At 43.9% G+C, this 17798-nt stretch overlaps 1 protein-coding gene across 1 annotated transcript; it reads left to right on the top strand.

Moving 5' to 3' along the window:
- The first annotated feature begins 7099 nt into the window (after positions 1–7099).
- On the top strand, positions 7100–16630 carry surf4 (surfeit 4). Its single transcript, XM_015942523.3, has 6 exons — positions 7100–7311; positions 11142–11328; positions 14058–14134; positions 14211–14254; positions 14727–14913; positions 15424–16630. Exons 1-6 carry the CDS (start codon positions 7264–7266, stop codon positions 15688–15690), a joined length of 810 nt encoding a protein of 269 aa, XP_015798009.1. The 5' UTR covers positions 7100–7263; the 3' UTR covers positions 15691–16630.
- Positions 16631–17798: the final 1168 nt, after the last annotated feature.

The raw sequence follows: 17798 nt of genomic DNA, 5'->3' as shown, positions 1-17798 counted from the left end.
CAGTGTGACCAAACGAACTAAACTGATCATACCACACTTCACATTTTTGATTTTGGGTGACATTTTATCTCCTTAATTTTAAATTGTAGTGACACCAAATACACACTGTAAATCACCACTTGGATGCTGATCCTACTACATCTTTTATTTTTTTAATGACTTCTCTTATTTTGGGTGGTTTTTTAACTTATAATTTTATCTACCCTGAAAACTATAGTGACATCAAAATTACTCCAACTTATCACTGCTTGCATGCTCTCCATACTACACATTTGTATTTTTTTTTGTAAAATGACAGAATTTTTTGTGAATTTTTTAAAATTTAATTTTCAAAAGCTCCTGTTTGGTGTTTTAGGAAGTGTCATGTGAATAGATGCAGTGTGTATGCCTTTAAGACTTGCCTGAAGTGGGAGGAGTTTTGGAGAGAGTTCGGCGGGCTGAGAAATAAACACAACACCTCTCGAGTTTAAGGACGTTGAGTCATTTATTACGTTGGTTGTACTTAGAACATGGTGTCAGAAATTAAGCGGTGAATATGGCCAAGTTTAACCCTCCCGAGAACTTTGACTTCACCCGCCCGGAGCAGTGGCCGGAGTGGAGGCAGCGGTTCCAGCGTTACGGCTAGCAACTAAGCTAAACCTTGAGGCTGGAGCTGTGCAGGTTAGCACACTACTCTACGCGCTTGGCAAGGAAGCGGAACAAGTGTTTAACACTCTGCGGTTCGTTGAGGAGGAGGACTACGACACAGTATTGGAAAAGCTAAATAATTACTTCATTCCAAAAGTTAACGTCATCCACGAACGAGCACGGTTTTACCTCCGCTCGCAAAAGAAGGGTGAGTCCGCGGAGGAATACATACGTACACTCTATGAACTGGCCGAGACCTGTCAGTTTGGTCCGGCGAAGATTGAAAACATTCGCGACAAGTTAGTGGTTGGGATCCTGGATAAAGACATGTCAGAGAAACGGAAGTTATGGTGTAAATATGGTTCTGTGAGTTCCTGGATGACTGCCAGTGGCAGTAAACAGAGTGGATGTATCTCCTCGCGCTCTGCGCAGGTCGAGTACTAATGTAAACAAAGTCACGCACGCGACACATAGCGTACCTGGTCGCTAGTCTATAAATTATGCGCCGATAGCTACGTTCGGGTCTCCCGGGATCTTCTCGCCCGAGAAGTTCCAAGTGACCCCTGTGACTGGCAGTCATCCAGGAACTCACAGAACCATAGTTACACCGTAACTTCCGTTCTGTTTCGTTCCCTCCTGACTGCCAGTGGCAGTAAACAGAGTAGATGACTTATGCCAGCAGTGTCACGAGGAACGTAAAACTTACCCCCACTCAAGAGGTAGCCACCAGAGGCAGCACCGCCGAAGCGAGAATGGACCCGTGGCCAACATTGAGGCGGTAGAAGCATGCAAACGTGCACGGAGTTGCCCAGGACGCCGCCGCACAGACGTCCGTCAGTGGCACGCCTCTCATCGCCGCCCAGGATGTAGTAACACTCCTTGGGGAATGGCACACGATCCCGGGGGAGCCACTGCACCCACTGCCGCATAAGCCATCGCAATGGCATCCACAACCCAATGCAACAGCCTCTGCTTCGAAAGGGCTCGACCCCTGTTCACTCCTCCGTGACAGACAAACAGCTGCTTCGACTGCCGGACAGTGTTTGTAGCCACAATGTAGAGCTGCAGTGCCCGGACCGGGCACAGAAAATTCGCCCGTCCTTGTCCCTCTGAATAAAATGGGGGAGGGAAATACGCCCCCAGCTCGATTGCAGCATTTACGTAGCCAGAGGGCAGAACTTTGGGAAGAAAGGCAACGTTGGGCAACAGCGTCACCCCCGACCCATCTGCCTTCCACCACAGGCAGGCAGGGCTGATGTCCAGTGCGTGCAGCTTACTGACCCGTTTAGCCGTTGTCACTGCCAAGAGAAAGGCGGTTTTCACAGACGCCACTTCCAACTGGGCGGTAGTCATCGGCTCAAAGGGTGGCCCACACAGGACCTGCAGGACCAGGGGAAGGTCCCAAGCAGGTGCCGGCCTGCACAAGGGAGGACGCAACCTTCTCACGCCCCGCATAAACTGGGTCACCAAATAGTGAGCCCCAATGCTCCCGCCATCCACTAAGAGGTGGTTGGCCGAAATAGCCGCCAGGTGTACCTTCAGGGTCGAGGCAGCCGAGCCCTTGTGAAACAGGTGCCGGAGGTACCGCAGAACCTCATGCAGGGAACAAGAACCAGGGTCCACGTCCCTGCCGGAACATCAGGTAGAGAACTGCTTCCAACAGTGAGCGTACGTGGCCCTTGTAGACGGAGCCCTGGGACTATCCAGCACCTGCTGGATGGAGGGCTCTAAGCCGACTGGGGGCTGCCTGCACCCCTCAGTGGCCACACTGTGAGCTGAAGATGATCTGGGGACGGATGCCAAATCCTCCCCTCCATCTGAGACAGGAGGTCCCGTCTCGCCGGCAACCGCCACGACTCCCCGTTCAACAGACTGAGAAGCAATGGAAACCACACCCTCATGGGCCAGTCTGGCACCACCAGAAGGACCTCGTGTGACGAGTCCCTCGCCTGATGGAGGGTCGGTAAGATCAACGGGAAAGGCGGGAAAGCGTACAGCCAAACCAACGGCCAGGCATTGGCGAGGGTGTCCATCCCCAACGGGGCGTCGACCCCGCCGAGACAGGCAATCCGCCACCGAGTTCCTCCACCCCGGAAGATGCAGTGCCCTGATGGAGGCCAAGCGAGGGTAAGCCCAGGTCAACAGCATCTGAGCCTCCCTCAACGATCGCAATGACCTGGTGCCCCCCTGATGGTTTATGTGGAACACCGCCGAGGTGCTGTCCGTCCGGACGAGAACGTGCTTGACCGACCTGCACTGCCAGTGCGCCCCCCACCCCCGGGGTGACGCATCCGTCGTGACCACCTCCCGTCTGGCGGGGACCGCGCCAAGTGGGACACCGAGACTCAGGTAGGCGACATCATCCCAACGGCGCAAAAGAGCCACACAGCTGCTCGTGACCTCCAGCTCGACCCGTCGGTGTTGCCGGGGATCCAGGCGGAAGCCGTTGAACCACCTCTGCAAGGGCCAAAGTTGGAGCAGCCCGAGAGGCACCAGTGCAGAAGCCGAGAGCATCCCCAACAGTCATAGCCACACCTGGACCGGGGGTGCTGCCCCAAGGCGAAAGGCCCGGAGCAAAGACCGAATTCGGACCCTCCTCTGCTCGGTCAGCCTCGCCCGAATGGCCACAGAATCTATGGCAATGCCAATAAAATCCACCCGCTGAGTCAGAGCCAGAGAACTCTTCTGCAGGCTCACCGTCAGCCCCAGTGCCTCGACGTGAGCAAGGACACTGGCCGTGACCAGACCCACTTCGCGACACGATGGCGCACAGACAAGCCAGTCGTCGAGATATGGCAGGACCTTCAACCCCGCCCGACACAGGGGGCTCAGGGCTGCCTTCACGCACCTCGTGAAAACTCGGGGGGTGAGAGACAAGCCGAATGGCAGAACCAGAAACTGGTACACCCTCCAGAGGAAAGAAAACCGCAGGTACTTTGTGTGCCCCGGATGGATCGGAACATGGAAGTACCTGCATCCTTGAGATCTATTGTCGTGAACCACTCCCCTGGACAAACTACCTGAAGGACATCACGAGTCCGAAGCATGCGGAAGGGCAGCACCTTCAGGAACCGATTGAGACCCCTGAGGTCCAGTACCGGCCGCAGGGACCCGTCCTTCTTTGGTACCAAGAAATACGTCGAATAAAAGCCGTCTGCCTGCAAATGCGGCTGAACGACCGCTGTGGCCCGTTTGTCCAGGAGACCATCTATTTCCTGCATCAGGATGCTGACCCGTGCAGGATCTGTGACCGAAGTCACCCTGACCCCCGTAGGGGGTGGGGGCCGAGGGCGGAACTGCAACCTGTAGCCCTGCGACGTGGTTCGAACCACCCAAGCGTCTCCGCATTGGGCCTCCCAGAGGGCCAGGTGCTGTGGTGAAAATCTGCCAGCCCACGGCCCTCAGGCTGTGTCCCGACGCCTGTTCGGGGCCCTGGGGGGACGGCGGCCCCTGTCCTTCCCCAAGGATCCCCTCATATCACACTGTTGAGAACTGTTCTTCCTTCACAACCCAATGTTCCACTCACTCTGCAGCTCTCTGGGCCCCTTTTATTATTTTAAGTATTTTTTAAATGTCCCGACACTTTGTGTCCTGTTATTTTATAAAATGTGACGTAAAAAAATAAATGTTTTTGCTCAATCACTGGAATTTCTTTGGTTAAGACAAAAAAGGAAGAATCATTTATGCCAAGTTGTTTCTACAACAGGCCTGTTTTAAGTCCAACAGTTTCTTAGCAGCCAATAGAAATGTGTTCTTTACTAACTTTACTTGGTTTAAAAATCTTACTAAAATAAACAGAGTGCTGTATTGCAAAACCAAATCATACTTGTTATGTAAATATTAGCTTTGTAAATACTTTTTACAGAGATATTTGTGTGCTAAAAAACCACAAACTTAAATAATTTGTCATTCTTTGTTGAAAAACAATAAAATACAGGTATACAGAAAGTGTGGGAAATTGATAATGTGAAAGTATTGCTCTTTAAATGTAATACTATTTATCTTTAAAAAGAAAAACTCTAAAAATGTCCTGTACAGCAACATGACAGAAGAAAGGTGGTCTGTCTGTCAGAATGTGCTGAACAGATTTGCTCTATCAAGAGGAGCGTTTTGTGTAAGAGTTTATGTTATTGTAATATTGGTTTGGGTTATGTATCTGACACGATCCAGGTGGAATGGAAGGTGCCACTAATATTAAACGGATTAAAATAGGTTCTAAAAAAACAAGCCAATCAGTGCAACAGCCAAAGCAAATTAAAAAGGTACATTTATTACAAAACCCTGATGATGATGCCAAAGAAAAAAAGTGTTCAATCGAGTGTGCGATCTGGATCCAATCCTCCTCGGCCCGGCCCCTGTGGCACACAACAACTCCGGCAGTAAATAGGTCCCCGGCACCAGACCACTCACAGAGAGAGAGCAACTCTAACACTGCCAGGCACTGATCAATTACTTACGCGCGGGGGCAGAGTAACTCTGCCCGCCTGCTGTGTTGCGCTCTGTGCCCTGGCGTCTCCGGCCGCGGATCTCTCTCCGCTGTTGCTGCTTCTTCTCTCATCCATCTTCTTCGCCATCACCTGCTGGGCACTCCTGCTCCTCCACCCCCCCTCAGAGTTGTCATGAGTGTAAACTAGATAATTTAAACAAAAAACATGTTTTGGTACCAGGCTGTAAACATGTTTATTTCTGCTGTGAAATTGGCATTTTTAACATGGGAGTCAATGAGGATTTGCTCGCTTCTGATACCAGCCCCCAGCGGATGAGGGTGGAACTGCAATTTTTGGTTCTTCCGGGTTGGCTTCAATTTTAAAGCCGCATTGTGGGGGCTTGGTATATATGTGTATATATATATATATATATATATATATATATATATACATATATATATATATATATATATATGTATATATATATACATATATATATATATATATATATATATATATGTATATATATATACATATATATACATATATATATTCTTTTTTACTTTTTGTTTTTCCTTTTTGCTTGTTGTTGCTGTGAATACTTAGGTTAAAGTAACCAATCTGATCATAGATGTGCTGCTGTGGAAGGGCAAGGTTTGGGTTAATTGAAAATTAAGAAAGGGAAATATATCTGTAAAAAATGCTGTGACTGATGTTTGCCTTTCTCTAATAAAGACTTTGTACAAAAAAAATGAATCATCAAAAATCAGAGAAGTAATGTTTCCAAAAAATGTAAGGTGTATTATGTATAGCAGGTAAGTAGTGATCAGCCGGAGTATTTTTGTGTCTCTACAGTTTACAGTGTAGGAGCTACTGAAAATTCTAAGTTTAACAAGTTCACATAAAATCACTCAGAGGTGTATTTTACCAAAAATTAAGAAGAAGAAGAAAATATCATTTCTATAGCGCCTCTCAAGATAAAAATCCCGAGGCGCTTCAAAAAACCAAAAAATGTAAAAATATAAAAAAGCATTTAGAAAATGTTTACAAATATATTTAAAATGCGCAAAAATAGACAATTGTGATTAAAAAAAAGTTAAGAAAGAGAGAGATAATTGGAAATAGGGAAATTAGTGGATCCTGAGGAAGGTGGAATAGGTGGGGAGAGCAGAATATAGAGAGAGTGGTGGAGTAAAGGTGTATAGAGAGCAGGTAAGGGGTGATCGGCTGGAGTTCATTTTTGTGTCACTATAGATTAGGTAGGCTACTCCCGTTTCCTCCAGCAGACCAAATGTTAGTTAGACTGACTTATCTAAAACACTTGCAGGTGTTTGCATTTGTGTGTTTGCAAGTAATGGCCTGTCTTGTTCATGTCCCCATGTTGGACATTTCCAATGAGTGGACATCTTTCACCACTGAAAATAGACACCAGCTCCCTGCACATGCACAAAGAGGAAATGAGTGAGTGAAATATTCATTGCTTGTTTCTGCCAGTGTGGAAAGGAACCACTGTCACAACTGGAAACTGGCATAAAAGTAGATTAAATTATGTTTTAACTTTCTCAGAGATTTTTTTTACATTAAAAAACTGATGCTGCTCTTTTGTATGTGGTTTTGTTTTGTTTGAATACACCAAAGCGTAGATTGACACAATTCAGGGCCCCCTCTGGCTAGAAAGTCATATTTAGCTTGTTTCATAAAGCATACTTTAACCATTTAATTAATATTTCAATGTTTTGATTTTTATTATTAGGATTTTTAAGTGCAATTTTCAATAAGGATTGCACTGTAGTGTCTTCAATGTAACGAGGCTTGAAGTTTATTATATAAGATTTTTTTTTTCATGGCTGATTCCTGCATCTTTGCATGTAACCAGCCTGCAGCAGTGCTTATGTGTGTGATCAGGGTTGTTTACCTGTGCAGGGCTGTAAACAATACTGGGTGGCGGTGTGTGAAGACCCTGCTCGGTTCGGTCTACGTGGCATCCAGCGGTTGTTTGGAGGGGGCTCCGCTGTCTCGCTTGTCAAATCGCGGGGCATTGTGGGGCGGAGGCGGCCTTTCTCTACGTCTGGGCGATCGGGAAATCTTCAAGTAAATAACGGGTGCAGGAACAGTGAACGAAGCCTGCGAGGAAAGAAACGGAGCGCCGAATAAATAAAGCGTACTGCGTTGACATTTTAACACCACAAAACTGTAATTATAGAGAAACATGGGCCAGGAGGATCTAATGAACAAAGCCGAAGACGTGGCAGACCAGGTAAGTTCTTTTCTAGCATGTTAGCCGCTGCTAGCATGTTAGCTGCTAACTAGTTTCATGAGAATGAAGTGGAGCTGCTGAGCGTTTCCTTAAATTCCTTTTGCGTTTTGACAACTTTTATTAGTTTTTTCTGTTGGTTTTTCGTGGTCCTGGCATATTCGTGGCTTAACATAATAGTTCCATTCGTGTTTTAACTAGAAATGTTAGATTTTGTACTTAGTTGTGTGCTTCATTGGGACAACGATGTGATATTTGAACATGAGTGAGTCGGTTTACTGTATTTTACCGGCTTTTTTTGTTAAGTATATATTTATTCGGCTAATTGAACAGTTGCCGTGCTTGCCTGGTTGGACTGAATCAGTCTGCAGTTGTGAAATAACTCGATTAGCAAAGTGTTAGCTAACAGTTGTTTCTCCTGCTGATTTAAAATCAGAGAAATGTTCATCAAACCTTCATTAGCACTGCGACTTCCTTATCACCTGTACATGCGAACATTTCCTTCACTTTAAGCCACGGGCATTTGCAGTTTCAGTGCGTGGTTTTCGGCTTCTTTATAATTTGTGGTGGGATGAGGTTTAGGAACTACTAAAATGGTCAAAGATGATCTTAAATCTGACTTAAATGCTGAAAACTTTGACTTAAAGTATTCTAAAGAAATCAGGTCATGTAACTTCTAGTTGGTGCGTTTACATGGCAAGGCATGGAGTCAGCAGATTTGTTCCTAAGTTCCATTGAATGCACCACATGTACACTACTATCATGAGAGGAGTGTAATATGAAAACGACACATGGATCTGTGCCAAAATAAACTTTTCTAGGGCTGCATCCCTTGCTGATGGTCCCATAAGCAGCCTTTCCCTCAGACTTGTAACACTTTTCGAGTTGTCTATTTCTAGGCTGTTGCAGCAACCTTGGGCTTGTTCGGATTGGCTCCCCTTTCGCCCATTCATGTCGTCTGCATCCGCGGAAGTGGGAGTTGGTGGCTGCTGATAGGTTGCTGAGGTCTGACTTTGCTGATGTGGACTGCTGGATGGGCGGGACATGGGGCCAGGCCACTTCTGCTCTGTTGAGTATTATTATATGAAGAGCTGAGTGTGAACTACCACAGTTTAGCCTAAGGGGTCATTTTTGTGTATGACTGTTCAGTGTAGTTAATGATAAAGGAGTATTCAAGATGCAAAAGTTGGCTAAAACATGGCGTTCTTATTGCGTTGTCTTCTTCAGTGACCATTTCATCTGATCACTACTTGTGCAGCTTGTTGGTGTGCATTTTTCACAGTACTGCAATACAGAAGGAACACTGCAATCTGTTGTAATGTCCCATACTTTCTTCACCTGTGGTGCACATTAAAATAATTATTACTGATGTTTCAATGGTTGACCACCTGACTAGATCATAATAATATATAATCCAACTTTTTTTTAAAATGGGCAAGCAGTTTAATAAAAAATATTCCCTGAGTTTCCTGGTAGCAGACATATCTGCTAAGCCTCAGGACTGATGTTTTGTTTTCTGTTCCCACCTTACAAGTGGAGCCAGATGTAAGTTTGACATTTTCCCCCCTTTCTTTGTTCTTTTCTGTTGTGCCTCAAACCTCTAAGCTAAGGCGGGATGTTTTCCCAAATGCATTTTCAGAATTTTAAAGACATTTTGTTAAAGTTTGGTTACAGGGTGTTTTGTGGCTTAATGGTATTGAGTCGGTATTCTAGATATTTAGACTAGAATAGTCTTCATTAATCCCACAGTGGGGAAATTCACTTGTTACTGCAGCACATACACTTAGAGACATTGAAGAAGAAAACTAACAAGATTACTGATAAACACACAAAAGGCAGTAAGCTATCATTGTAACATTCAAACACTAAAAATGACAAATAAAAAGGAAACTTGGGCTTCCAGAACTATGCAGCAGAGACACAGACATACTAATGTATGTAGGAATTGCACAAGTATTAAGAATACCTTTATAAGTCCCTCAGTGAGGAAATTGCAGTATTGCAACAGCACAAGTACAATAAAGTATAAAATAGAGTAATACAGAAAATATATCACGCAAAATGATTAAAATAAGTAACTTAGAATTGAAAAAGTGTTGAATAGTGAGTTTGATAGTTGTTGCACATAATGATTGTTGCAATAAATATTGCACATGTATGGAATGGTGATGACAGTTGAGGCATTTACAGATATGAGTTATTACAGATATATATGAGTTATTACAGATATATGAGTTATTACAGTTATATTAGTTAATACAGATATGAGTTATTACAGATATATGAGTTATTACAGATATGAATTATTTCAGATATATGAGTTATTACAGATACGAGTTATTACAGATATATGAGTTATTACAGATACGAGTTATTACAGATATATGAGTTATTACAGATATGAGTTATTACAGTTATATTAGTTAATACAGATTTATGAGTTATTACTGATTTATGAGTTATTACAGATATGAGTTATTACAGATTTATGAGTTGTATATTAGGAGTGTTCATTATAGAGACTAATCGCAGCAGGAATGAAAGACCTGCGGTATCTCTCCTTCACACAACGAGGGTGGATCAGTCTCACTGAAGCTGCTCTCCAGAGCAGACAGGTCATTCTGCAGGGGGTGGGACTCATGGCCCTGCATGGACCTCAGTTTTGTCAGGACCCCCTTGTCACCCACCTCCTGCACTGAGTCCAGATGACAGCTCAGGACAGAGCTGGACTTTATGATCACCCTGTCCAGCTTCTTCCTCTTTCTCTGTGATGCTGCTGCTCCAACAGACCACACCATACAGGATAGCTGGTGCCACCACAGAGTCATAGAGTCTTCAGGAGTGTCCCCTCCACTCCAAAAGACAGCAGTCTCCTCAGGAGGTAGATCCTACTCGGGTCCTTCCTGATCAGTGCACCCAGGTATTTATAAGAGTCAACTCTCTCAACGTCCGTTCCCTGGATGTTCACCGGTGAAGGAGCGGCAGGCTGGCGTCTCCGGAAATCCACCACCATCTCCTTTGTTTTCCCCGCGTTGATCAGGATGTGGTTTTGCTGAAACCAGTCCACGAAGTTCTGTGTCAGTCCTCTGTACCCTTAATACACATACTTAATATTGCAATAATTAACTGCAGACACTGAAGGACCATGTTAAATGAGAAACCATTTATTTATTTTTTATTTTTGAAATTTGATTGGTCACTAAGAGTTTAACATGCAGGTTGAATGTGAATATAGTCTTCTACCCCATTTCCTGCATTAGCCACTGATAGAAAATAGACGGGGAAACGCTCGGATCAGAAAAGCCACTCAGATCTATATCACTGAAAATTGCATTTATGGACTGACCCAGCTTGACTCATGATGGGTTTATTAGGCTGTTGTTGGTTTAGCATCCAGGAGAGAGCAGAGCACGTCTCATCTAGTAAAGGCTAACCATTAGCATTAGCATATCCACATCGGGGCAGAACTCCTTCAGGCTTGTGTTATTTGTGGAGGTAAAACATCAAGTTGCATAACAAACTGAGTCAGTGATGGTCACATTGTTGTTGAATGTGACCAGTCAGAGGAAATATGTCTGAATATTAGGAAATAGGACTTGTAATCCTGCTGTGTTCTGCTCTGCACACCTCTGGCTAACTATTACTTCATGAAACAGAAGCACTAGAGCTTTTTTCCCCACAGAGAGCAACTCAAGGCATTCATTTATACTAGAGACCACTGCAAATGTTTTGAAAAGAAAAGTGAACCATCTTTCTTGTGCACAACTTATTCATAATGGTATTTTAAGCCTGATTTTCTTTCTTTATACCTTTCATCACTTGCGTTTCTCCAGTTCCTGCGGGTGACCAAACAGTACCTGCCCCATCTGGCTCGTCTTTGTCTCATCAGCACTTTCCTAGAAGATGGGATCCGAATGTGGTTACAGTGGAATGAGCAGAGAGACTACATTGAGGCGACCTGGAACTGCGGCTACTTCCTGGCTACATGCTTTGTGCTCCTTAACCTCATCGGACAGCTCGGTGAGTGCACGCCTCACTCGCACTGCTGTTAAAGGTGGGGTATTAGATCTTTTTTAGCAGCACTTTTACCTAATTTACGCCCTTCATAAACTGATGGCAACCAATTAATCAAAAATTTTGTCAAAAAGTGAATATTTTCAATGGTCTTGGAAACCAACAACCCTGGAAAACCTCATCCAATCATTGTGAACATCCCATTCTTAATGTTAGGATCACGACCTGTCAAACTGCCCTCTGACCTTCTCTCCCCCTCTGCACATAACCTTCTAGTGTAGGAATTGCTGGTTGGAGCACCTGAATAGGATGTGAAGCTAGAGCTGGGCTACCTAGTGTAATGGACAGAATGTTCCGTTCTGTTTGCAATTTTGTAAGGGGTAGTTTTACGTGTTCTGTTTTGGTTGAAAAATGCTTGTGACGGAGCTGTTGTCTGTGAATGCAGCCTGTCCTGGCAGAGCTATGTATCAAACACACTCCTGTGTGTGTCGCCCTTTAGAGAGGAGAGCTGAGTCTGAGGAGGCTCGAGTCAGGTTCTTGAAATCTTGGCCTGTTGTTCATGAGGCGTACCCCCAAAATGTTGGTGGCGTTGAGCTGCTCTATTAAGAGTAAACCAAGAAAGCTAAAAACTGCCTTGCTTTCTCCCATAAAAACACCACAAGCTAGCATGCTAAATTTTTATATGGCTATGCAGGTGTTATGTAAGGAATTGTGGAACAAAAAACGTCAATAGCGGATCAAAAACTAACTGGCGATATTTAGCAACAAACACAGAACAGACTGAAGAACATCTCATAGAAAAGTTCCAAAATATGAATGTTTATTCACTCGTGACTGAAAGAGTACAAAGATATGCAGCAAGTGCTTTATTCGTGGACAGAAATTACGGGAAACTTGGATATAGAGTGCCGACCGCATGAAGAGATGGAGGCGATCGACATCAACACAGAAGCAAATTGACCATCGTGCACAAGGTCAATTCCTGCCATCTAAAGCTACTTTCTCCTCCATCTGACTTATACATAGGGTTGGGCACCGAGCACCGATTGGAACTGGGACCAACTGTTAGTTTTTCCCGGAATCGTTCAGTTTTTTATTTCAATTCCTAGAATGCCGACGGAAGAGGAATCCGCGGCCGATCTTCGTGAAAAATAAACGTGATCTGCAAATTGTGATCAACGCTTTTCAGAGCTGATCACACCAGCTGTCTGTGTGCAGCACCGAGTCCCCTCCCCCCACCCAGATATAAACAAATGCGTCTGCTGAACTTTTACTCCGTAATGTAAATTTTACTCCTGTAGAGGAAACTTGTTAAAATACGTCAACACAGTGGATTTAATAGAAGCTTTAAAGAACAAATTCTGGACGGTGTGAGGTGAGTTTCTCACTGCAGAAATAAAAACACACAGAGCGTCAGCAGTCAGACGCAGCCATTCACCAACACTCGTGTGTGTGTGTGTGTGTGTGTGTGTGTGTGTGTGTGTGTGTGTGTGTGTGTGTGTGTGTGTGTGTGTGTGCGTGTGTGCGTGCGTGCGTGCGTGCGTGTGAGAGCGTCAGAAGGCTGGACAATAACCTGTAAAGTCATCATGCTAGAGCAGCTTTCTCTGTGGTAGACCACACCAGCTTCTGCCACAATAAATAATTATAATAAATCACACAGAAAGTTGTGAACATTTTAATTTCCTTTCTGAACTGTTTCTGTTGAGAGTTTTAATGTTTAAAATCTGTTAGATTGTTACTGACAGCAGCTACATTTAGGTTTCACTTCCCGTTCTGACTGAATGCTGCTGCAGCATGGAGGTGTAGTTTTCCGTCATCCTGGACATGATCATCCTGAGAGTTTTAGCTGAAAACAGCTGGACGTTTCTGGATATGTTGGAGACATTTAGCCTCTCATCCCAGAGGCTTCTTCCAGACTTTGGTTGTGGTCAGAAACAAACACACTGGTTGTGCGGCAAGTCTTTTTCTTTTTTCTCTAAAACATGTTTTTGTCTGAATGAAGGTGATGTTATTGTTCATTGAATTAAAATTCATGTTGAAGTTAAGATAATTTCATCAAGAAGGACCTGTGGTTGGCTGGCTCATGTAAAACGTCATGTTTTCAAAGAATCGGGAATCGATAGGAACCGGAATCGAATCGAGGAATTGGAATCGAAATCGGAATCATTCAAAATCAAACGATGCCCAACCCTACTTATACATCCGCAAACAGGTGCACCAGAGCTTTTTCCCCCCAGAGTATGACTTACTAGGCACTAATTCCTACTCTAGACCACTTTAAATGTATTAAAAATGTGAGTAAAGCTGACCTTGAAATAAGATTTAAAAGCAGGAAGTGAGGGAGCCTGTCTACCAAGAAGTAGTAGAACGTTCCATTTTAGGACCCGACGCAGAAAAAGCTCCACCACCTTGTTCTACTGACCCCATAGAGAGGGCGAGGTGGGTCATATGGCCGCTACTGATCAGAGATAGGAGGCAAAACTGTTAGGAAACTCAAAGACAAATTCTATCATTTTAAACTTTGTCTGCAGCTGAACTGGGACACCAGATTTGGTGAAATGAGTTCCTTTGCTAGAGCAGCTTCAGAAAAATCCCACTGTAGTTTGACAGTTAAATGCTGTTATTTTGCTTCAGTCGATTGTCCAAACAAAAACACACTGGAGCAGGTCTATTTAATCATCACCTCGCATTCATATCTCCTCACATATACTTTTTTCTTCCTGTTTTCCTTGCAGGTGGCTGTGTCCTCATTCTCAGTAGAAACTTTGTACAGTATGCCTGCTTTGGATTATTTGGTATCATAGCTTTACAGGTAAGAACTTTTGTTTTTGACTGTTCATGAATGCGTCTAACGTAAAGTTTCATCCAATTGTTGTCTTTCCCACCAGACTGTTGCATACAGCATTTTATGGGACCTCAAGTTTTTGATGAGGTAAGCATCCTTTAACCATTTAAAATACCCTGCTTCAGTTGGCGCTTTCTTTTGTTGTTGAAGATTGAAGTTTCACCTTATGAAGCGTTTGAGTTTTTAGACACCTGCGCTTATTATTATGACTGTAATTACTGTGGATATAGCTAGGTTTCTTTTATTTAAACAGCATAAAACAGTGAGTCACCAGTCTGCAGGGCTGCACCATAGCTGTAGACTTGTAATCCCTGTGCTGTTTGCTGATGGGATAAAAACAGGGTGTAAAGCAGTGCAGGAATCCTTTCATCAACAAGTTAGTGGGCAGAAAAATATCAGACTGAATGATAAAGTGTTTGCAAAGCTCAAGAACTCATGATTGCAACAGCACTGATTTATTTCAGAGAGGGAGGATTCGTTTGACTCACGCAGCACTGGTGGCCCGTTTTTGTTTGACTGGAGTCGACATAAATAGAAATGGTCTGTGTTCTCCTGTCAGAAACCTGGCCCTCGGAGGCGGTCTGCTCCTGCTGCTGGCTGAGTCCCGTTCAGAAGGAAAGAGCATGTTTGCCGGAGTTCCCTCCATGGGAGAGAGTTCGCCGAAGCAGTACATGCAACTAGGCGGCCGAGTTCTCCTCGTACTTATGTTCATGACTCTGCTGCACTTTGACTCCAGCTTCTTCTCTGTAAGTCCTGGCATGACACCACCTTGTTACACAGGTGGACTTCCTGTTAATAAAACCTCTGTTGCACATTTGATTTGGCAGAAAGGTTAATGTCCCTCTGTGTCTGTGGATACTGAGGGCAATTTTTTTTAATTAATAAAAAGGTGTCAGAATCAGCTGAGATGATAAATTGGAGCGATGTAGAGCTCCAGGAGCGTCTCTCCGTTAGAGCTGGAGGTCAGATCACCAGAGACTTCAATGCTTAATAATGCACTAAGTAACGTTAACAAAGGGACCCATATTGTAAAGCTACCTTAAAACTTTTTAAGGTCCTTTTATATTTTTAGTTCTTTAACTGACAAAAAAAGCTAATTTTTACTACATTTTATTAACTATAAAATAACTCCAAACCGGCAGTCATTTATATTAATGAAAAATAATGTTTTTGCTCTGTTATGTTCATGCTCTAACCAGGGGAAAATCTGAATCTGGCTGAATCTGACATACTGATTTCTCCGATTTCCTCCACAGATCCTACAGAACATTGTGGGGACGGCTCTCATCATTCTGGTGGCCATCGGCTTTAAAACCAAACTAGCAGCTTTGACCCTGGTCGTGTGGCTTCTGGCCATCAACGTGTACTTCAACGCTTTCTGGACCATCCCCGCCTACAAGCCCATGCACGACTTCCTCAAGTACGACTTCTTCCAGACCACCTCGGTGATCGGTGGGCTGCTGTTGGTGGTGGCGCTCGGGCCCGGCGGTGTTTCCATGGATGAGAAAAAGAAAGAGTGGTAGACAGAGGCGAGAGAATGGCACAGCACCACTGATGCCCCTCAACAGCTGGGACACAGAGACCTTCCCTCTCTTCTCCTGCCCACCAGGATACACTGATTTTGTTTTTTTGGGGGGGGTTTTGGCCAAATTTAGAGGAGACAATTCAGCCGTCAGTGGACAGTTTGTTCTCACTTTCTGTCCCAACAATAATTTTATTTTTTTTTTACTGAAACTTGTTATTTCACAATAGCAAGAATAAAAATACAGTTTTTCTTCATAGTTCAAGGAATACTGTAAAAAGCAGTGTTTGGTCTATGTGCAGAAGAAAAAAAAACTTGTTGTATCTGACAGATGTTATGCCATAAATTGTCATAGATTAATTGTCATATTTTCACAATTAACATGCAGTTTAGCTGAAATACAGCTGTTTGAGTTCCTGACAGATGCTAGTCTCTGTTTTGAAACCATCACTTTTTGGGGTGTCATCATCTTACTTCGACTCCTGGCGTTTTCTCGTGTCCCTTACATTTGTACACATTCAGTCTCAGTTTACTGACAGCTGTTGTCTATGGGGTGTTGATCCCAGAGGGTGTGTGTGTCTGTGTCTGTGTGTACATTGTATACTAGGAGGTGGATTGGAGTCATCCTGGTTGAAAACCTCCAACACAGTCATCAGCTTCTGGACTTCTTATTGGGCATTTTGTCCTGTCTCTTTTACAAATGCCTAACTAGTGAACTGTGTATGATTTCCAAGATTAATTAGAAGTGGAAGGATGGAGGGTGGGTGGTTTGAGATTTGTGAAACATGTTCTGGGATCTAGAAAACAAAGAAGACTGAGCTAAGTTACTAGCCACATACACTCTGCCTTTGCTCAGTGTTTCTTGACCTGCGTGAGAAAATCTAAGTATTCAGTGTAATAATTTTCAGAAGTTTATGTTGTATTTTTGTTCATGTTTTTTCTTTATTTTTGAAAGTTCATGGCAAAAAATAAATATAAAAAAAAGTACAAGGACACTGGCTCAGTAAACGTTTAATGATCTGAGAGTGAAAGTGAACCAGAACACAAACAACATAAACATCCAGATTGGTTAAAGAGTTTATTGGCGAGCTTCAGCTCGCAGGAAAGTTGTGGTGAATGAAAACGGTCAGTTTGTGAATGGAAGACTTATACTGGTATCAATGTGCGTGATTTTGACTCATGACAAAATAACAAGGTGATAAGTAAACCGTGTAAGGTAACTTGTATGCTCCACAGAAACTCGCCTCAGCTGAAAAATGGTGGTGTTGCTGGACATTTAGCTCAGTTTTATGGCTTTTTTTCCCAGGCTGAACCAGGTAATGTCTGCAGGCAGTGAAACAGAAGGCAAAAAACTCAGGAGCAACCAGTGACTCCGCCCTTTGCCAATCAGCGGCCAGAATCAATGCCGGTCAACTCAGCCTTGTCAGGTACCTCAAAGGAGCAGGGACTAAAATAGGGGACAAAGTAGAGATAAAATACCAAATCATGCCCTTGGGAACAGTGGTCAGACCAAGTTGCGTCGGTCCGAGTTACTCTGAGTAGTGCTCCTGGAAAATCACCTTTAGAACAACATCTAAAGGCCAGAGATGGTGACGCTCAAGGTCAACGGTCATAATCCATTAAAACATTAGGAAAAATACCGCTCAAACTGACAAGACAAGATAGACAAAGTGGAACATTTTGAAAGGTGTTTTGATTTACTTGTGGTGTAAATCTAAGATTGCATTTCAAGAAATCATCATACCAACAGTGTTGCATGGTGGTGGTGGTGTGATGGTTCGAGGCTGCTTTGCTGCTTCAGGACCTAGACCACTTGTGATAGATGGAACCATGAATTAATCTGCTCTTCAGTAGAAAATCGTGAAGGGAAATATCCAGCCATCAATTGGTCTCCAGGATTATTCAGAAGAACAACAACTAGAAAGTCTTCCTCTGGCTGGGACGTAATTTTGGGGGGGGGACGGGTGGGACATGTCCCCCCCCACTTTTTCAAAAGGCAGTTTTGGTCCCCTGCACTTTTTTCCGTCCAAAAACAATGTTACGCTCCATTAAATGGATTTGGTTGAGCACTAGGACCGAAACGGAAACCGGTTTACTATTAGACCCGCC

The sequence above is a fragment of the Nothobranchius furzeri genome, chromosome 6, assembly GCF_043380555.1.
Source record: "Nothobranchius furzeri strain GRZ-AD chromosome 6, NfurGRZ-RIMD1, whole genome shotgun sequence".
In the NCBI taxonomy this organism is placed as follows: domain Eukaryota; kingdom Metazoa; phylum Chordata; class Actinopteri; order Cyprinodontiformes; family Nothobranchiidae; genus Nothobranchius; species Nothobranchius furzeri.
Note: the sequence above shows the minus strand (reverse complement) of the source record. Positions and strands in the feature narration are given on the sequence as shown.